This window comes from Eptatretus burgeri, chromosome 15 (genome assembly GCF_056783735.1).
Source record: "Eptatretus burgeri isolate ZD-2024b chromosome 15, Ebu_testis_v1, whole genome shotgun sequence".
Classification (NCBI taxonomy): domain Eukaryota; kingdom Metazoa; phylum Chordata; class Myxini; order Myxiniformes; family Myxinidae; genus Eptatretus; species Eptatretus burgeri.
Genome location: NC_140975.1, coordinates 19,963,047 through 19,984,684, shown reverse-complemented (window position 1 = coordinate 19,984,684; position 21,638 = coordinate 19,963,047). Strand labels below are relative to the sequence as shown.

At 44.8% G+C, this 21,638-nt stretch overlaps 2 protein-coding genes across 3 annotated transcripts in view; one reads left to right on the top strand and one right to left on the bottom strand.

Annotated features, from left to right (window-relative positions):
• KMO (kynurenine 3-monooxygenase) overlaps positions 1-2,842 on the bottom strand; it is a 63,361-nt gene extending 60,519 nt beyond the window's left edge. The window contains exon 1 of the mRNA XM_085857244.1: positions 2,785-2,842. The gene's annotated coding sequence lies outside the window, so the exon portion shown is untranslated. The remainder of the gene's footprint in view (positions 1-2,784) is intronic.
• Positions 2,843-2,964: 122 nt separating this feature from the next.
• FH (fumarate hydratase) lies at positions 2,965-19,021 on the top strand. Of its 2 annotated transcripts, none has more exons than XM_085857240.1 (11): positions 2,965-3,143; positions 9,249-9,386; positions 10,955-11,065; positions 11,153-11,329; positions 11,433-11,615; positions 12,094-12,259; positions 17,100-17,206; positions 17,422-17,518; positions 17,645-17,772; positions 17,972-18,125; positions 18,432-19,021. In XM_085857240.1, exons 1-11 carry the CDS (start codon positions 3,036-3,038, stop codon positions 18,572-18,574), a joined length of 1,512 nt encoding a protein of 503 aa, XP_085713366.1. In that variant the 5' UTR covers positions 2,965-3,035; the 3' UTR covers positions 18,575-19,021. The 2 variants fall into 2 exon arrangements, with proteins under 2 accessions (XP_085713366.1, XP_085713367.1); XM_085857241.1 differs by lacking the exon at positions 2,965-3,143 and adding an exon at positions 3,218-3,250.
• The last annotated feature ends 2,617 nt before the right edge of the window (positions 19,022-21,638 follow it).

The following is a 21,638-nucleotide window of genomic DNA, read 5'->3' as shown; positions in this document are numbered from 1 at the left end:
AGCTGATCAGATAAGCTGAGCTAAGTCAACACGTCTTCTCTTTCACAAACGTCACCAGAATGTGCATTTTATATTATTTAACTGAGCTTTATAAAGGAAAAGAAATACACACTTTAAGTTTATATACAATTGATTATACACTTTGCAGTCGCAACAATAACTATAAGAAATATATTCCTTTCAAGTTGATTAGAATTCATAAAAGGAATTTAGATTTATACACATGTATCGAACATACATTTTTGTGGGCCGGGGGTCGGTGGCGAGGAGCGACCGCTCGGTGGAGCAGTAGGGTCGTCTCCACCGAACACCCGGAATTGCAAGGTCGTAACCCTTGGATAACTCCAAAGGTCACGGGTCACTTAAGGACCGTGCTAGCCAATTCTCTGACGGCGTGGGGTCGGGTTAATAGCCAAATTTCAATATACCTAAGTACCCACGTCGTCAAATTACCGGGGAAGTCACATCCTCGACGGACTCTGTCAAACCGGTCTGGTGTAACCGAGCAGAATTACCAAAGTCCGTCGGTCCAAACAACAACTTAAAGGCCAATCGGCTTACTGGTTCTCAAGCACGAACCGTGCTGGATCAATAATAGAAAGCACAACAACGAGCTGGGACATTGAGCGATTGGGGGTTTATTTATAATGGGGCAGGGGAGCAAAAAAGAGCAGAGTCAAAACCGACTATCAGAAATGCAATTTACAATGTACAAGGCACTTAAACAATTGCTCAGAAGCTTGAAAGAAAGGACATCTTCCAGAGGATTGTTGAGAAAGTGGATGGGGGGGTGGGGGGTGGTTATAAACGGTCCTTTCGGAAAGACTTAGTGAGAGTGTGAGATTTGTCTGGATTGAAAGACATGTTCCACGTGTTGGACCAGTTTGTGATTTTACCCAGATCTCCAGTGAGTGAAGAAGCTGCTGCTTGCCGGTCTGAGGGATGACAGATGGTACGGCAGGGGGTGGAGTCATCAGCAAAGAGATATAGAGGATTTTCCAGATTGTTGGAGAGATCATTGATGAAAACCAGAAAAAGAACAGGGCCCAGACACTACCTTGAGGAACTCCAGCCTGGACAGGAAGAGGGTATGAAAGAACTCCATTTAGGGCCACACGTTGACTGCGACAGGAGAGGAATTCTGCGAGCCATGAGTGGAGATGGCCTTGGATACCATAGGAAGAGAGTTTGGTGAGCAGGGCAGGGTGCCAGACCATGTCAAAAGCACGTGATATGTCTGGGGATATGGCTCTGATTTCATGTCCGACATTGAGGACCTCCATCCATTGTTGGGAGAGCAGAAGCAGCATATCCAGGGTAGAGTGACCTGGCCTGAAACCAAATTGATGATCGGAAATGAAGCCATTGGAGAAGAGGAAGGATTTAATGTCTGAAGTGATGATGGATCCCATAACCTTGCTGATGATTGGCAGAAGGCTGATTGGTCTGTAGTTGCAGGGATATGTTTATTAGATTTCAGGAAGGCAAACCTTGAGGGTACGAGGAGAGAGTTGGATGATGTATATTGGGAGAAGCTCACAATAGGACAATCAGCATCAGAGAAATGGGAAACCTTCAGGGACAAATGTGTAGAGTGCAGAGAAAATCCATTCCAATGAGGTGTAAAACTGGAAGCAGAAAGAGGTCAGGGTGGTTGAGTAGTGAGAAAAGGAACGCTATGAAGGAGGAGAAGGAATTTATTACCTCTGCCACCAAAGGTGAAGGAAGTTATGTTTTCACCCCTTTCTGTCTGTATTTGTTTGTTCGTGTACTGGATCCGGATGAAATTTTGTGGGACAGGTTGGGTGTGTGACAAGGACAAACTCATTCGATTTTAGTGAAGATCCGGATCCGGATCTGAATACGAGAATTATTTAATTTTTAAAGTGATTCTTCACCATTGAGAGATAGGGCTAAAAACGATATAGTCCTGCATAACATGATATTTCAAAAATGTATTAGACCAAATATGTTGTCGTGGATCAGGCATTACGTGGTGGAGGTACACGCTCTCCCGAGTGCCCGACTCGTTAGTATAAAATAACAGAACTGGAGTTGGATTTATATCACTATTGGAGTAAACAGAAGCAAGTAAAGAAAATAACTCGGCAAGCCAAAAGAGAGTATGAGAATGACACGTGACTAACGAGCCTGGTGTTGGCTCAGTGGTTCGGGTGGCGGCTCGGGATCCTCGGGTCCTGAGTTCAAGCCCCGTCGGCCGTTGAATGAATACACCAGTGGGTTGACTCAGCCCGTCATCCTTCCGAGGTCGGCGAACTGAGTTCCCAGTTCCAGTGTGTGTACTGAGAGAGGGGCACTGCATCAGCGACACAGTCGCGCTTCAAGAAATGATAGCTGCCATACGGCCACCACCACCACACGTAACTGAGAATGTTAAACATCATGGCGTTTTGTCTCGAAAGAGGTAATCTATTTATTACGTACACAAATATGAAGTAATCCTGTTCCCCTTTTTTCTCGTTCGTAGTAAACATATTCCCGCCACACTTCACGGCCGACGGTACCACCCAGAACCGCAAAAACTACCACAACTTATTGACTGCACCGCCCTCATCACCGTCTTCAATTTCACGTAACTTAATGAGTCTAATTAATGGTGAAACAACGCACACAGGCTAATGGGTCGACCTCGTCCCACCGACAACCCAATATCAGGAAAGAAAGAGGATTAAAACAATCTGTGGCGAACGCAGTCGCTTTTATTTCGAAATATTATGAAATGAACGACCCGTAATGAACAATCCGCCACGACACACCGCGCACCGCAAAAATAATCATCCCTTCACAATCGCCTCAGCAGCTCTCGGTGGGAATTTGGCGAAGCGTCTCAGCATCCGTCATTGGTTGATGAATGTGATGGGCGTGTCGGCTATGCGTCATTGGTTGATGAATGTGATGGGCGTGTCGGCTATGCGTCATTGGTTGGTAAATATATTGGGCGTGTCTTCCGTAATATTGGCGTCAGCTATTGGTCCGCCTTCTGCGCCACAGTTCCGCCGGGTAAAGGGCGCGCAATGTTACGCTCTCTGATTGTCAGGACCTTTCGAACGGCTTTTCCGCGCGCTGCAGTTACCGCTTTGCCGGAGCGAAACGTCTTGCCACAGAATCCGGTTCGCACGATGGTACGGACGGGCTTATTAATTGCGCATTGCGAACTGCGGCGTTGTGAACCTGTGGATGCGCGAGACCGGATGTGACGTCACTTGTGACGATGGGACCATGTTGTGCTGTACGTGTCGAAACGGAGATGGGAACAGGTGGCAGTGGCGGATAATGACGCACGCATAGTATTTACACATCACGTCATCCCATTTTCAGTCATATTTGTGCCGTGTTGTTGAATGGAGAACTGGAGATGGGATAGCGGCAGGAAGGGTGTTTTGATACCGCAAATAGAAGAGTTTTAAGGATGCATTTTGGAGGTCGAGAACGAGGAGAAGAAGAAGAAGAGGAGGAGGAGGAGGAGGAAGAAGAAGAAGAAGAAGAAGAAGAAGAAGAAGAAGAAGAAGAAGAAGAAGAAGAGTGAGTAGGGCAGCAGTTCAGTACTACAGTGTGTCATGTCCACAAATAGACCTCCCTATACTCGTGCTGTTGCGCCCCTGCCAGGATGATCGATAAATATAACTTGCTGGACCTCGTGTTAACCACGACATTCCTTTACCCAGGCCATGCCCACATCTCCCCTGAAGGTTTACTATTATTCTCGACTCTTGCTTGCTACTTGGTCCAAGCAGGTTTTGTTTTGCTTGGCGATCAATTAATTTCGTTTTACTTTAATTTTGAATGGGTTATACGAAATTATCGACGGGGTTTTAATGGTTCCTTGGCGCTTGCAAGGAATTTTGGCTGCATCATTTTATGGGGGCACTGATGTGCTGCTGATGCAGTGCCCCCCTATTCCCAGTAAGCTGGTATTCATTTTGCCGACCTTACAAGGATGATGGACTGAGTCAACCTGCCTGGTGTTAATTAAATGGTTAGCAGGGGCTTGAACTCAAGACCCTAATATCTTAAGCCTTCCATTCCATTCCATTGGGCCCACACTCTGTACAGAGCGTCGGTGCTGTCTTCACAGTCTCCTCGGCTATTGGGCACAATCCTGGACGGGTCGCCACTCTGACGCAGGATACTCGAATGGCTCGATCATCTCAGCAAGCTGGCACTCATTTTGCCGACCTCGGAAGGATGACAGGCTGAGTCAACCCCACCTGGTATTAATTCAACAACCATGCGAGATTTGAACTCAGGATCCCAAGGCTTGTTTATAGGGAAGATGAAATGCTACTTTCCATGTTTTTTTTTTTCCTTTTCTTCTTTTCGATCAAATTGTGATCATGAGAGGGGTTAAAGTGTTCCTTCGACATGCTTCTTAGCTCACTCTCAGTGCTTTCAAGTAAAGCCTGGTGTTGGCTTAGTGGTTAGGGTGGTGGCTTGGGATCTTAGGGTCCTGAGTTCGAGCCCCGTTGGCCGCTGAATTAATACACCAGGAGGTTGACTCGGTCTGTCATCCTTCCGCGGTCGGCAAAATGAGCACCAGTGTACTGGTAAGGGGGACACTGCATCAGCGGCATAGCCACGTCCCAACCAATGATGCAACCAGCAGCCACAGGCTGCGAGAGAGAGAGAGAGATCTGGAGAGAGAGAGAGAGAGAGAGAGAGAGAGAGAGAGAGAGAGAGAGAGAGATAGATAGATCTGGAGAGAGAGAGAGATAGATCTGGAGAGAGAGAGATCTGGAGAGAGAGAGAGATCTGGAGAGAGAGAGAGAGAGAGAGAGAGAGAGAGAGAGATCTGGAGAGAGAGAGAGATCTGGAGAGAGAGAGAGAGAGAGAGAGAGAGAGAGAGAGAGAGCTCTGGAGAGAGAGAGAGAGAGAGAGAGAGAGAGAGAGAGAGAGAGAGAGAGAGATCTGGAGAGAGAGAGAGAGAGAGAGAGAGAGAGAGAGATCTGGAGATCTGAGAGAGAGAGAGAGAGAGAGAGAGAGAGAGATCTGGAGATCTGGAGAGAGAGAGAGAGAGAGAGAGAGAGAGAGAGAGAGAGAGAGAGAGAGAGAGAGAGAGAGAGAGAGAGAGAGAGAGAGAGAGAGAGAGAGAGAGAGAGAGAGAGAGAGAGAGAGAGAGAGAGAGAGAGAGAGAGAGAGATCGATCTGGAGAGAGATCGATCTGGAGAGAGATCGATCTGGAGAGAGAGAGATCTGGAGAGAGAGAGAGATCTGGAGAGAGAGAGAGAGAGAGAGAGAGAGAGAGTAATGATTTAAAATAGGACCACTGGACGTGCTTCTTATCTGGGCCCGAGCCTAATATAATGTTGTCACCAAAATTTGGGAGCATTTTGACTGGTGGGTCTGGAGAAGATTTTTGAAGGAATTTACGTGACCGCCATTTTGACATGCTTCTGGTCACGTGATCGGCATGACCTCCATAATTTAGCATCCCAACTCTGACCCAATGTTGTAACCCATATTTGGCAGCATTCTGACTGGTGGGCCTGGAGAAGAATATTTTTGAAGGAATTTACACTATTTACCCCAAAATTTACTAAGTTGGCCATTTTGACACACTTCCGGTCACATGACCGGCATGATCTCCATAATTAAGCATCCCTACTCTGACCTCACGCTGTAACCCAAATTTGGTAGCTCTCCTACTGGTGATTCTGGAGAAGATTTTTGAAGGAATGTACACGACCACCATTGTGACACACTTCCGGTCACGGGAATGGCATGGCCTCCACAATTTAACATCAGGACCCTGTCCTAATGTTGTAACCCAAACTTGGGAGCATTTGGATTGGTGGGTCTCGAGAAGAAGATTTTTGAAGGAATTTACTAAGTCTGCTATTTTGACCTGCTGAGTCACGAACGAGCGTTGCAATCCCCGTTACTAGTCAGGAGCGGAAAGTTGCTGCTAAATTTCAGCCGGATCCGCCCAGCGGTTTGGCCGAAGAAGTCAAAATAGGAGACGTATGGACGGCACATGATGACAATACCTTGTCTGGAATTCCACACGCTAGCCCATCATAATGTTCATGATTAGTCTTTGAGTTTCTTTGGGGTCATTGGTTTCTGAGAGCTTGCATATTGTGGTGTATTATTGATGTTCTTGGTTTGATTGATAACAAACTTGGTTATGAGGCATGACTGGCGTTGGACTTGCCATGTTATTCAACTCCAACACCGAAGGTGGACAGAAGTTATGTTTTCACCCCTGTCTATCAAATGCCGATATTTGTATGTTTGTTTGGCTGTGAGCAGGATATATCAAAAAGCTATGGATGAATTATGACTAAACTTGGTGGATGAGTGGAAAGATGACAAGAACAAGCCAATTAGATTTTGGTTGAGGTCCGGATGCAGATTCAGCCTATCGATGGATACAAAGATAAACTGTTCTGCCTGGTGGAGGAATACACTCTACCGTGTCCTGTTCTAGGTTTACTTGATGTTTTTGCTCTTTTTTCCCTCTGGTGTTTAAAAAATAGTTTTTTTTTTATACACAATGTCAAGGCTCATGTAAGAGCTAACACACAGAACATGTAACAAGGGGAGCAGGAGACATGAGAGACGGGAGAGGGAATCACAAAACAGTGGGGAAAAGACACATGAGGAGATCTGTAGAAGGGAGAGGGATGGGGTGGGGTACATGGAGTAAACAAGATGGACACTACAGGGACTTTCAGGAAGGAAAGCAGGGAATATTAAGGAGGTGGGTTTGGGGTGGATTAGCGGGGGTAGAAAAGGTCATGGTTTTGGATGAGGGAAGATAAGACATGGTGGTGAACAGCTATTTTGAAGATCTGGAGGGAAGAGTGGGAATGAAGAGAGTGTGGGAGTTTGTTCCAAATGTGGGGAAAAAGAGGAATGAAAGAGTGAAGGTGAGCAGTGATTCTTGATTTTGGTAATTTTACCAGAAGAGGGTTGCTGGCGGACCTTGAGCGCCCTGTGGAAATATGGGCGGGAGATATCGCAGATGGAGCAGGAGGTGCAAGGCCGGAGAGGAGACTGTAGAAGACAGAAAGACCACTGACCTGCCTGCGTTGAGAGTGAGAGACCCAAAGACTCAGCCTCACTGCGGGAGATACCAATGATCTTAAATGCCCTGGTTTTCACGGCGTGAAGCCGAGAAAGGTGAGAGGTGGGAGCACCAGCCCAGAGGGGAGAGCAGTACTCCATTAGACTGCAGATGAAAGTTTTGTATGTGGCCAGGAGCTCAGGTGTGCCACGGAAGGACTCTGCATGATGGAGGATGCTCAATTGCTGACTGGCTTTGGAGGCCAGCTTGGAGATGTGGCTTTCCCAGGACAGATCATGGTGGATCGTGAGGCCCAAAGTTTGAATGAAAGAACTTCTTCAAGAAGATTGTTGAGAAAGTAGAATGGGGGGGGGGTTCCAGACGGTCCTTTCGGAGAAACATCGTGAGAGTGTGAGATTTTTCAGGATTGAAAAACGTGTTCCATGTGTTGGACCAGTTTGTGATTTTATCCAGATCTGCAGAGAGCGAAGAGGCTGCTGCTTGCTGACCTGAGGGACGACTTTATCTCTTTGCTGATGACTCCACCCTCTGCCATACCACAAAACCACAAAACTTTTTTCCACATGACTTTAGAATCTCTGGAGTGTTTTTTTGCCGACTTAAATGGGACTCAAGGTGGGCTTTTTTGAGTAATGGCTTCCTTCTTACCACCCTGCCGTACAGGCCAGACTTGTGGAGTGCTTGGAATATTGTTTTCACATGCACACAGTCACCAGTCTTTGCCATAAAGGCATGTAGCTCTTTCATAGTTGTCATTGGACTCTTGGTGGCCTCTCTGATCAATCTCCTCCATGCTTGGTCATCCAGTTTGGAGGGACAGCCTGATCTAGGCAGGGTCTTGGTGGTACCATATGCTTTCCACTTCTTAATGATTGTCTTGACTGTGCTCCAAGGGATATTCAAGGCCTTTGAAATATTTTTATACCCACCCTCTGATCTGTGTCTTTCCACAACTTTATCCCAGAAGTCTTTTGAAAGCTCCTTGGTGCTCATGTTTGTTTTTGCTGTGAAATGCACTACCCAGCAGAGGAAACCTACAGGAACAGCTGATGTTTTTTATTCTGAAATAATGAGAATTATTACAATTTAACACAGGTGGAGGCTCATTAAGTCGCTGTGTTATTTTGAAGATTTGAAGAAGTTTGTTACACCTGAGTTCATTTTCAATTGCTATTATAAAGAGGGGGGGGGCTGGACACTTATCCAACCAAGATATTCCACTTTTGTATTTTTTTTTTTCTGAAATTATAATTTTCTGAAATTTGTAGATTTTGTTTTTCACTTGGAAGTTGTGGGTTACGATGTGTAAATAAAGGTGGAAAAAGTCCGATATAATTCAATTCCAGGCTATAAGGCAACAAAGGTGAAAATTGTGAAAGGGGGTGTAGACTTTCTATCGGTACTGTATATATTGTTGTGGTTCTGCAAAACCGCATGCCTCTAAGGCAATGGCACCCAACATGCAGTGATCCCCAGGCAGTTGTTTCGTTAATCTTCGTGCAGTCAGATCTTCCCCTCGTTTCTAGTGGGTTAACGGGATGAAGTGCGTTGCGTGGGTCTAATAGCTAGGTCTAATAACTATATCTCTATCTTCTATTCTGATTGCCATTTCAACTCTTTCCTTTTATCCATGGCACAAATCAAGCGTGTGCACACACTCACACACACACACACACACACACACACACACACACACACACACACACACACACACACACACACTGAATGAGCAAACATACACACGGTGTGTGATTTTGAAGGTGATTGGTTACACCTGAGCTGGTTTACAATTGCTATTTTAAGGGGGGTGGACACTTATCCAACCAAGATATTCTAGTTTTGTATTTTTAATTAATTTTCTGAAATTTGTATAATTTGTTTTTCACTTGGAAGTTGTGGGTTACGATGTGTAAATAAAGGTGGAAAAAGCTTGATTTAATATAATTTAATTCCAGGCTATAAGGGAACAAAAGGTGAACATTTTGAAAGCTGGTGTAGACTTTCTAAATGCACTGAATAAAGGCAAATTGTGCTGCGACATTTTTCTTCTTGTTGTTTTGAGAATCTGATGATAATTTCATGATTTATGCATCAACTCGTATATTTGAGGAGTGGAAGTTCTAATAGCCAACGTTGTTCATGCCTGTGGTTAAAAACATGAACTCTTATGCTGGCTCTACGTGTTGTGCTATATTTGCAGGGGAGTAATGACACCGGATTCCGGATGGAGTCGGACACCTTTGGTGAGCTGCGCGTGCCCAGCGATAAATATTACGGCGCACAGACTGTTCGCTCCTCAATGAATTTCAAGATCGGAGGGCCCTCCGAGAGAATGCCGGTGTGCAGATGTCAACGATTGTGCTACATGAGCCCAGCTGCTTTAATTTGCTTTTCTAGTAATCACAGTAAGGGCAAGGATTAATCAGCAAGCCGATGACCACGCGTTGAAATCTATTTTGTCTTATAGTAGATAATTTTATTGTTAACCTGTTAATGCATGCATTTCACATTTTCACTAACCTGTGTTTGGTGTCTGTTTTCAATGCTCCTTTCTGGTATTTCTCTTTCTCGACATCAAAAGGGCGTTCGACATGAGCGAGCAACAATGGTGGAGTCTCACCCACGTACCCTACCCCTCCCCACCCCCACCCCTTGTCTCCCTCCCAAGCATCCCATATTTTCAGCTCACTCCCTTTGCTCTCTTCCTGCTTTTTCTTTTTATCCACACGCGTTTTGAAAACAACAGCGGGATATTGTAATCAGCTCTGTCTCTGTCTGTCCGTCCTTCATGCTATCTGCTAAACGGTTGTGCAGAAATTCAACAAACTTGGTAATTGTGATGAACACATGGCACGAAGGTGCAAGACTAGTGGCTTTTTAGCCCTGGATCTTGGAATGGGGTCAAAAACCGAAAAATGCAATGACTGGCACATTTGTAAACATTTTAAAATGTAACTTCATGTGTGCAGTCAACATTGGGAGACGCATGAAATATGTGACCTCTTGGGGGATTTGACCTCTGGTTTATGCCCAAGGGGGTGGGGACTTGGTGTCACAGGGGTCAAAACAGGAAAACTAACTTTAACTCGATTTGATAATTGCGTTATTCCTGGTGAAACTTTTTGCAATCGTTGAACTGCTTTTGGTGGGAAGCATGGGGGTTTGCGTTGTCGCGCCATTGACGTCACTCCAGTCTCAATTTATTCCCCCTTCTTTGCTCGTGTCGTATCTCGATGGCTGTTTCTCTAACCCAATTCAAAGCTTGTATCATAATAATAATAATAATAATAATATGAGTTCCTTACATAAAAAAACACTCTGGTGCAGGTGGTGGCCATTAGGCACATAAAAGCCTGCACTATTATTACCAACCTTTGGTTGTTTGTCCATGCTCAATCCATTTTAAATGCAGTGTCAAGCAAGGAAGCAGCACATACCATTTTTAGTCGTTGGCATGATTCGGCCAGGATTCGAACCGCTGACTTTCTGGTCTCAGAGCAGACACTTAAAATCATTATGCCACCGAGGCTGGTGAAATTGCTCTTGTTCTTACCCACGTTCTCCCCTTATTTCCCAGTTTCCCTCTATTTTGTCCCCCAACCCTGCTGTTTGTGTGTACCCCTCTCCACCACTCTGGTTATCTTGTTCTTTTTTGTACTAGTCTTTTTCGTAGTATTGGTTGTACTTTGCACGTTAAGAGATCATGGGTATCTCTCTGCTGTAATGGGTTGAAATTTTCCATTTTGCACCAAGTTACTTCTTTCAACACTTGATTTAAGTCGATCCACTGAACTTGTTCACTCAACTTGGTCAACTCAGAACAGGGAAAGCTACCATATTGTACAAAGAAACCTGATGATTTTAACCATTCACTTTTCCAAATCCACCTTATTTCATCTGTCCTAGATCCCAGTGATCAGAGCCTTTGGCATCCTGAAACGTGCAATTGCTGACGTGAACAAGGAGTTTGGTCTTGAGCCTCGTATTGCTGACGCCATCGGTTGTGCTGCGGATGAGGTAGTGTACACAAGTGGTGTAAATTGGCTCCTTTCTCTTTCTATCACCTCACATGACCATTGCAGATGACGTGTGGTGACTGCACAGGTGGCTTCAGGGAAGCTGGATGAGCATTTCCCACTAGTCGTGTGGCAGACAGGCTCAGGGACACAAACCAACATGAATGTGAATGAGGTTATTGGAAATCGTGCCATTGAACTTTTGGGAGGGACACTGGGCAGCAAGAACCCTGTTCACCCTAATGACCATGTCAACAAAAGCCAGGTAAATGTGCATGTTTTGTAGCTTTTTGGTGGTTGTTGGAGGGAACTAAAGGAAAATGTTTGACTGTCATCTTCATTTGTATTGATTCACTTCCCCTTCGTAGAGTTCCAATGATACATTCCCCACAGCCATGCACATTGCAGTTGCCAAGGATGTGAACGATGGTTTGCTTCCTGGTGTTGTACGGCTGCACGACGCTCTACACAGCAAGGCCTGCGAGTTTGCATCTGTCATCAAGATTGGTCGCACGCACACACAGGATGCTGTGCCACTTACGCTAGGCCAGGCAAGGACATGCCCTGTATCACACACACACACACACACACACACACACACACACACACACACACACACACACACACACACACACACACACACACACACACACACACAGACACACACTCACACACACACACACACGATGCTGTGCCGCGTACCCTAGGCCAGCCAAGGACATGCCCTGTATCTCACACACACACACACACACACACACACACACACACACACACACACACACACACACACACACACACACACACACACACATACACATACACATGGACATACACATACACATACACACACACACACACACACACACACACACACATACACATACACATACACATACACATACACATACACATACACATACACATACACATACACATACACATACACACACACGACTCCTTATCTAACTGACCAATAAATAAGAAATATGTTTTCTTATGTTGTTGTAAAACTCTGCCTCCCATCCAAAGGAGCTTAGTGGCTATGTACAGCAACTGAGTTACGGTGCAGAGAGAGTGCGGAGAGCGTTGCCACGTGTCTATGAGCTCGCCATCGGTGGCACTGCTGTAGGAACGGGCCTCAACACACACACCGGCTTTGCTGAAAAGGTGGCAGCGAAGGTCGCAGAACTGACTGGTACGCCACTTGTGTTTGGGATTATTGGATGCTTCAGACATGCCAGAGTTCTGCCAGTTGGTGGATATTTACTGAGTTTGCTTTAAAATTGGTGGATTGTAATCGCTTGCAGTGTGGGTGCGGTCAGCTCGATGCCCATTGTTGACATGTTTCCTTGTTCGTTTGATGATTACTGAACTCTGCCATCACCTTTTCAGTTTCTGATTAATACTGATACGAGAAACAAAATCGATCATGCACTGGCAAGCAAGGCTGTTGGCAGCCATTGTTTGCTCCACTGCGCACACAGAATGACATGATCTTGAATTATAAAGGCAATGTTCTCATGACAGTTATTGCATATTCATTTATCTTGTAAATTTTTATCAATATTCACAATTTTGTGATTGACTGCACATCTCAAGTCTTGCTCTTTGCTTCTCCTGTATTTGGAACTGCCTTCCAGACTGCTATCCCACTCTTCCCTCCAGGACATCAAGCAGGCAGTACACCTTCATCTTCATGTCACCCCCCCTCCTTACCCACAATCTTTGTTACCCCCATTAACCTTTCCCAACCTATATTTCTTACTTGCAGGTTTCGGTGTGATGTTCCCCCCTCTTTCTCTTTTCTTATTCATTTATTCTCATGCTTATAACCAAGAGTTGTCCCGCTGCCCTACTGTCAGTTCATACCTTCCGTCACCGTACTCTTCCATGAGCATCTCGCTGGACTTGCTTGCATACTGGACATCTTGCATTCTTAACATCTTGCACACTTGCTTTTGATCGGGGAGTGGGTTCAAATCCATTTGATGGTAGTGGCATTAAAGATTTGGAATCTACACTTCAAGAAATGACCTGGTTTCATAAAGGCCTTTCCACTTCCAATACCATACTTGTGGGACTGTAGAACCAGCTAAACGTTACACTAATTGGTACCACACACACCTCACTTCACCCGAATTGGCAGTGGCTATGCCACTGTTAGATTTTCAATAAAAACCCAGGCTTAAAAAAAGCAAACACGAATGACCTTTAGGTAGAGGGTGATTTTCCTGCTTCACCTGAATTGGCACCTGTGTTGTCAACCCACACTTTGTGGTTTGACTCTCTCTTTTTTTACCCTCGGGGCACTAAATTGCTACAGGTCATTCTTGTCGAAGTAGCGTCGGGCCTAGTGCAGACTTCCCATTCACATGAAACCAAATATTGTTATGGATTTGGAAGCCTTTTGCACACAGACAGTCAGCAGCCCCCGCAGTTCAGTTATTTCGATAAGTATGTGTTTATAGTTAGGGTCCCGTCCCCTATGTCTAATGTGAATTTCATGTGTGCGCTGCGGGTTTCTTTTATAGTCAAGTTCTTTACATCTTCAAATCAACCCTTCACTACTTCGCACCATCGACGCCATTGCCCACATGCGCTCGACCACGGACGTGAGCGGAGGTTTCCTCACCTCAGAGCTCCGACTCTGCCCAGGAAAGGAGGGGGTTCCCCCCTGTCCAATCAGGAAGCTCATCACCTCAGGGCCGACTCCACCTTAGCCAGATGGAGTGTTCGGCCTGACCAATGAGGGGAGGCCACTGATCGCCCGAAAACCCCTCGTCCAATCAGGAGGAGAGTGGCCAGAGGAGAGGGAAGAGTAGAGTGGTCTTCAGGAGGAGAGTAGTGATTCATCGTGGCCATTGCTCTTGGGGTCTGTCGCTGGAGTCATCCTCGCCATTGCTTTGGTCTGTCCTCGTGGTCATCTGCGGTCTCTGGCGGGGCTCCTCGTGGTGGCGGTGGTCGAGCAGCCAGGATCGTGGGCTCGTGGATTTCAGGTCGTGAGTTCGAGTCCCACCGTGGTGGGTTGGAGTCTGTTTGACCACACGGGGCGGGAAGGTACCCGGCCAGGCTCTGTTCCCCCAGTTGAACTATCCTTCTCGGCTGGAGGACCGAATAAAGACCCGACGGTGTCCATTTATTTTGGGTGTGTGTGTGTGTGTGTGTATGAGTGGGCCCTGTCTTTAAGTAGAATTGCTTAAGTGTTTTCTTTTTATTGTACATTGCATTTTATTCGTGATTAAGTCTGCTCTGTGTCTCCCTCCCTTATAAATATACCCTCTTGTTAAATGTTCCAGTTCGTTGCCCGTGTTTTCTTCCATTAACCCAGCACGGTTCGTGCTTGAGAACCAGTAAGCTGATTGGGCTGTAAGTTGTCGTTTGCACCGACGGACTTTGGTAATTCCGCTCGGTTACACCAGACCGAAGTCGCTAGAGCGACCTTGTTCGACAGAATCCGTCGAGGGTGTGACTTCCCCAGTCATTTGATGACGTGGGTACTTAGGTATATTGAAATTTGGCTATTAACCCTACTCCATGCCGTCAGAGAATTTGTGAGCACGGTCCTTAAGTGACCCGTGACCTCCGGAGTTGTCTGAGAGTCACGACATAAATTCTGGGTGTTCGGTGGGAGACGGCTCTACTGCTCCACCTGGCGGCCATTCCTCGCCACCGACCCCCGGCCCACAACAATATATCCAATAAGGGGGATACCAGTAGGCCAGTTCAATTGTGCTTCTTTCCAATTTTTTTTTAACAAAAGCTTGGTGAATCTTTGCTCCCCTGTGTAACTGGTGAGGAAACTTGGTACTTGCACATGCAGGCAGAAAGCAAAACTTGATGGACAGGAAGTCTTCGTTTTGTCTGTTTGTAAATGTTATAGATATTTCATGCAAGGTGGTTTGGGAAAATGTTTTCATAAATATCACATCGAGCAAGTTTATGAAATTTGAGTTTACTTTCTCTTACTGTACTGCTGCATTCACCTGGATTTGAACAGACTACCTCTGGGATTCCAATCCAATATGTTCATCACTGCACAATCATACCCACATCATAATAGTTAAAATAAAATATGAACTACAGAAAGCTTTGTTTTAGGTTTGTTGACTCACATTGCAAAGCATGTTACATTATATATTTAATTGTAGCACCAGCTCCGCAGCTTGTCTTGGGGACACATTTGCCCAACCAGTAAAGAGTTGCTTGGGCTGTACATACTGACACATTGAGAATCAACATGTACTGTACAGTCTACATATCTCAGAATGAATTCTGCTTGTACTTTGATCCCCGGTATTCAAATTCACAAATTCAACCAAATAAAATAGTGTTGCAGTCGTGTGGTTCGTTCCAGTTGCCTGATACGAGTCTGGCGAGTTGCCTCAATGTGACCAATGGTCATCTGGGTCGGCAATCCCATGCTGTATTACGGGCCTTTCCACTTCCGATACCATATCTGTGGGACTTTCCAAACATTACACTAATTGGTACCACACACTAATTGGTACTAATTGGTCCGTGATTATGGCCGAACAAAGCCGGAGACGTGTGGCACAGTCAGGATTTGCGACATTATTTGCCGCAGTCAATTAACCCTCAAGGGGCTTTCCATAATTACCAAAGATTGACCATGCCATCCCAAATTCACCCTGAGACCAGGTATAATTAATTAATAAGCAAGCATTGGTTATGGGAAGGGAATGTACAAGCAAGCAATAAAATTGTAATTTGATAAACACGCCTTACCTATTACAGAATACATGCACCCATGGGCCAGATGAATGGGAGCCTTAATTATTTATGCTGTGGGCCCACGGTTACACCACATAGAGAAGACAGAGGGAATTCACAGGACAGAAATACCGGTAATGTCTGAAAGGACACAAGACTTGGAGGAAGCATGAGTAGGAACAGAGGCCGTTGGCAGCTGTGAAAGTGGCTATTTCTGCAGCTGCATCCACACACCAGCAAACACCTTTGAGGAGGTGGAGAGGTGTGGCCAACTGGGTGTGGACGTGGCTCTGTCACGCATCTTTCCAGGACTGACACAGCTTTTTCCTCGGCACAGTCCAGGTATCTCCTCCCCTCTGTATCTGTGCTTTTAAAGCCTCCTCACCAGTGATGTACCATGCATGCCTCTCCCCTCTCACTAACCATTGGCCCTGATGGCCCGTTTGATGGGTGAGAGGACCCCTCCCCCTCCCAATGACCTGTCACCCAGTGGCCCTCCCCCTTTCATTGGACATGACCGTTGGGTGCTTTCATGCCAAAACTAGTGCTTCAAGGCCTGTCTGGATGCTAAAAAGAAGACAAAGGACAGATTCCAAAGGGTAGAACATAAAATATAGACTCTCAGGAATGGTGATTTTTATTTATTTATTTTGAGACATACACGGGGGAGAGTGGCCGTTGTCTGTCTCGATATAAGCGACGCATATCTAATATCATAATTAATTACTTTACACTTATTCTAAGACATTCATGAAGGAACTAACTAAATTGTACTAAGCAGGTTTACCCCCAGGAGTCATTTCCACAACTATAGATAATCGGTTAATGTGCCAGGTATCTGCCTTATTGAGAGTTTACGACTATTCACCAGCAATGTTAATATGGTGCAGTGTGCGCGCGTGTGAAGCTTTGCGGTTGGGGGTGGGGGGACCGAGTAAAATCTCTCAAAACCAAATTGAGTGCTACAACCTTTAATTGACTGACTTAATCGAGTAATTTGTTCAATTAAAGGTTGGAACACTGAAAATGGATTCACGTGATAAGCAGACAAGTGCACACCCCACACAATGAGCAGCATGGAAGGAAGAATAGACCTTTGGTTTATCGCATGGATATATTCCCTGCACATGAATTGAATCAAATATTGACCACCTTGCCTCTTGAACCTCACTAATACATAACCTTTGAGTGTATCTGCCACAATGGCTTCATGAGTGGAATTTCCAATGACAAAATGGCTTTTATGATGTGCAATCGTTGACCTTTCTTTCCCTTTACCATCCTTCCTCAACACATGGGATCAGGACTGCCATTTGTGACTGCACCAAACAAGTTTGAGGCTCTTGCAGCGAATGATGCTTTGGTGGAGATGAGTGGAGCTCTCAACGTGCTTGCATGTAGCCTCATGAAGGTGTGGAAGGGTTGCTCAATTATTTCATACTCGGTGGATTTGTATTGTTTTTGTTTTGTTTTTTTCATTTGCTGCAGGGGAGAAATTCTCAAGAAGATTCTTCCCAGGATTATTGTGGATGTGGTTGACGTCATCCTTTTCTGAAAGAACATTTTTTTTTTTTTTAACTTTCTGAAATGTTAAGCACAAATATAGCTGAGAACTAATGTGTTTAGGTTGGGAATGACATCAGGCTATTGGCTTCTGGTCCACGCTCTGGCCTTGGGGAGCTGATTTTGCCAGAAAATGAACCGGGCAGCAGCATCATGCCAGGTGGGAGATACACTTGATTAATATAAACAAATACTTGAAAATGCATGAGGAAATGGTGGAACTTTTTGGCTGGGAAGTCTTGCTTTGAGTGGTGATGGATAACATGGAGGAATGTTGGGCCTGCAGGGAAGGTGAACCCAACACAGTGTGAGGCCTTGACAATGGTGGCGGCTCAGGTCATGGGTAACAACGTGGCCACTACATTCGGGGCCAGCAGTGGTCATTTTGAGCTCAACGTTTTCAAACCCATGATTGTAAGGCCTTTGAAACCTTTTTCACATTTGAGGCCTAACATAGACTTGTACTGTACCAAAACCTTTGTGATGCATGTTGGAGTTGCCACCATGTTTGCTGTTTTTTTTCATTCCTATCTCATGTGTTTAGTTATGCAGGATGGCAATGTCTTCAGTTTGTTCAGCCTCCTTACTATTGCGTAATGTGGATGTGGGACAGGTACGAAACGTGCTGCAGTCGGTGCGGTTACTTGGAGATTCGTGCTGCTCCTTTGCTGATCACTGCATATCCGGCATGCAAGCAAATCATGAACGCATAAACCAGCTGATGAGTAACTCTCTGATGCTTGTGACTGCACTCAACCCGCACATTGGTATGGCTTCTCAACAATTCTCTCCCAGGCAAAAATGCTAGTTAGAAATAATAGTACATGAGAGTTGTACTGTCATCTACTACAGTAGTCTGCAGAGAATTACTACAGGACAGGAATGTTATTTTTGCCTGGGCTTGTCCACTTCCGTGCATGTCAGAGGTGCTTTTCACTCAAGAATCTTTCCACTCATCTCCATCACCAATTGTAATGGCTAAGTTATTAGGCTTCCCATCTGTAAGCCTATTGTTTTAGGTCAGATTATTCTTCTTTCTGCCATATAACAGTTCAGTCCTTCCCCAACTGCAGGTTATGACAAGGCAGCAAAAATTGCTAAGAAGGCGCATAAAGATGGTACCACACTCAAGGAGGCTGCCCTTGAACTTGGCTTCCTTACCAGTGAGCAGTTTGACCAGTGGGTGAAACCCCAAGACATGCTCGGGCCAAAGTGAGGTTCCTTCTACCTGCTCTTCATTGTCTTCTGATCATCTACATGGCTACCGTTCCAGCACATCAGACCTGAAGAAAGTTTGCTTGCTCATTGTGAAGCAGGATTGTTTCTTCTTTTTCCTCTTCTTTTTCTGCTTCATTGAGCCGTATTTTGGCTAAGGGGCAAATGTTGGAAAACGTTTTTGTTTTTTCAGCCTTGCTTGCAATGACTTGTATGAAATGTGAATCCTGCTTTCCAAACAATTCTCCACATCTGATATTCCCAGGGGGGGAGAGTTAATTGATGTTTTGAAAATTTTTGTTATACAGAAAAAATATATTGATTTTTCTTTCAAAATCCAACTTTGTGTGAATGTCGAGGGGAATCCACATGGAATTCTGAACCACCTTTATTTAGGCCTAGGGCAATGACCATAAGATTCTGGTTAATAAAAAAACCAAACTTTTAATATGGTGCTTGAACCATGTGCTCCAGACTTCTCTGCCAATAAGTGGCCTTGTTCTCATTTTATTTTGTCACATTTGGGAGTTTGCAAAGTTTAGTCAAGCTGGTTTCCTCCACCTCAACTTTCACAAATTTCCAAAATTGGTTGCATTGTTTATGCAGCTTCAAGAGGTGCCAATCTTGGTGATGTTGTTATCTGAGATATATAACAAAAAAGTGGATTAAAGCCCTTCATTAGTGCAAGGTGCCATGTTTCTAAAAGTGTTGTAAAAAGAGAATAAAGATGTGGAGGTCTAAGCAAGTGCAACCTGAAGAATCTCACCTGAAAGTAAACTACCTCCATTCCTCTGTTCCTTAGTTGATGAAATTGCTGTTCACAATCCATTTCACAATCTTCTCTCCTGGTAGAATAGCTGAGGTGTACACGCTCACCTCTGGAGCTTCTTAGGTTTGAATCTCGGCCCTATAAACCGTCACCCTGGTGTTTTGAATGCAGGGCGATGCATTATGTGCACTGTTCCTCGGATGGGTGTTAAGCTGGAGGACCTGACTGCCAGTGCTGGTTAGTGGTGGATGTTAAAGATCCCATGTTGTCGTGAGTAGGCAAGTTATGACAAGCACCCTCAGCAATTAAATAATTATTTACACTTGCATTAGAGTGGTGTCTCATCCAGGATTGTTTATAGCCAAAAAACGTTTCTTAATTCATAACATACTGTGGAGCTCTCGAAAAAGTATGGAACTCTAATAATAGTTGGAAACACCCACCTGCTACGGAATGAGGCAAGAATGGACGGTGTGGGGGGGGGGGGTGCGACTTTAAGTTGGAGGTGGCTATCCCAACTTGGTAGAACATTTCTGTGCACACCCAGAGTATAACCACCACTTTTCAGTTTACTTTGTCCAGTGGGCTTAGGAGTGCATAAAATACAGAGCACAGATGTAAATTGGCCAGGTAGTTTTCGATTCTATAAGGTTTTCATAAAGAGGTCCGATATAATTTGGCTGAGGCCAAGCGAAGCAAGGTCGAGGCCACTTATTCCTGCTATGTGAAACACCCTGCAACCCATGCCTACAGAAAATAGACTTTTTGGAACGCTAACGCATTTTACATCCAATTATCATGTAACTTTGTTTAAAAAAAAAAAATCCATGGGTAAAGTGCTCCTGTGTTGAAAGTTTCGTGTCAATCGCTCAAACGGTTGCGGAGAAAACTAATTTAAAAGCGACGCCAATTAATAGTAATTCACATTAGTTCCCAATTGGTTTCACCGGAGGGGACGATAGGTTTGATGTCCGTCTGTCCGTCCCAGATGTGGCTTTTCACATACCCTTTGTAATATTCAACTAAAACTTGGTACATGGCTCTTTTATAAGTTACAGAACAAGTTCGAATTTCAGGACAATTTGTAAAATTTTCACAGTGATTCCCTTTTTAGACTTCGAAAATATCACATCTTATACATGGATCAGTGTTCAGCTACCCTGACTCCACTCCACTGCTTTACAGCCATTGGCTGGACAGCAGGCCTGACTCCACCCCAATAAAGTGATGTGCTGCTATTGCAAGAAGCAGCACAGATCGGCAGGCCTTAGGCCTGGGTGTTAGTCCATGGGCCAGTACGATTGGAATCATTTCAGGTACATAACCACGATGCATTATACATGCACAGAAGCCGTACGCATGGTTTTGCTTCATGTATGTACATTGTGGTATTTTTATTGTTTTCGGCACCGACGCACCATTGTACACCGCCCAAATAAACGAACATTTATTATTGGGACCGGTAGGAGACATGTATTGCAAAGTAATTCTCACTTTTGTTGCCTCTGCCACTGAAGGTGAAGGAGGTTATGTTTTCACCCCTTTCTGTCTGTTAGTGTTTGTGTACAGGATATCTCAAAAAGTTGTGGATGGATCTGCATGAAATTTTATGGACAGGTTCAGTGTGTGACAAAGACAAACTGATTAGATTTTTGTGAAGATCCAGACCCCACAATAAGGATTTTTAAGTGCTTCTTCACCATTGAGAGATAGGGCCAAAAACGATATTGTACTGCATCACATGATATTTCAAAAATGTGTTGGGCCCGATATGTTCTCGTGGGTCAGGCATTACGTGGTGGAGGTATGTGCTCTACTGAGTGCCTTTCTGGTTACCCTCGCCAAAGGAGAGGGTATTGCATTTGGGTCCGTTTGTTTGTCTGTCTGTCTGGTTGTTTGTCCGCACAGAACTTTCGTGCTTGTCGGATTGAGACAAATTTTTCACCATTGGTGCGACGACACGTGTGGAATGTTTTAATGATAATTATGACGTCAAAGATCACGTGGCGTGGCAGCCATGTTGGAAAAACTTTGGACCCCCGTATCTCCGAAACCGCACCAAGGAAAAATTTGAAACTTGGCACAAAGCAAGTACTCCTCATGGGGAATATGATTTTTTTTTTTAATGTCATAGGTGACGTTATGACGTCACAATTGCATACATATATAGAACGCTACATCTGATCAGTATGAAAAATTTTCAGGGTCATCTCGGGATAAAATGGTACAAAAACATTTTTTTTTGATGATGCCATCGGTCACATGATTCAGCAGCCATATTGATTAAAAAAAAACA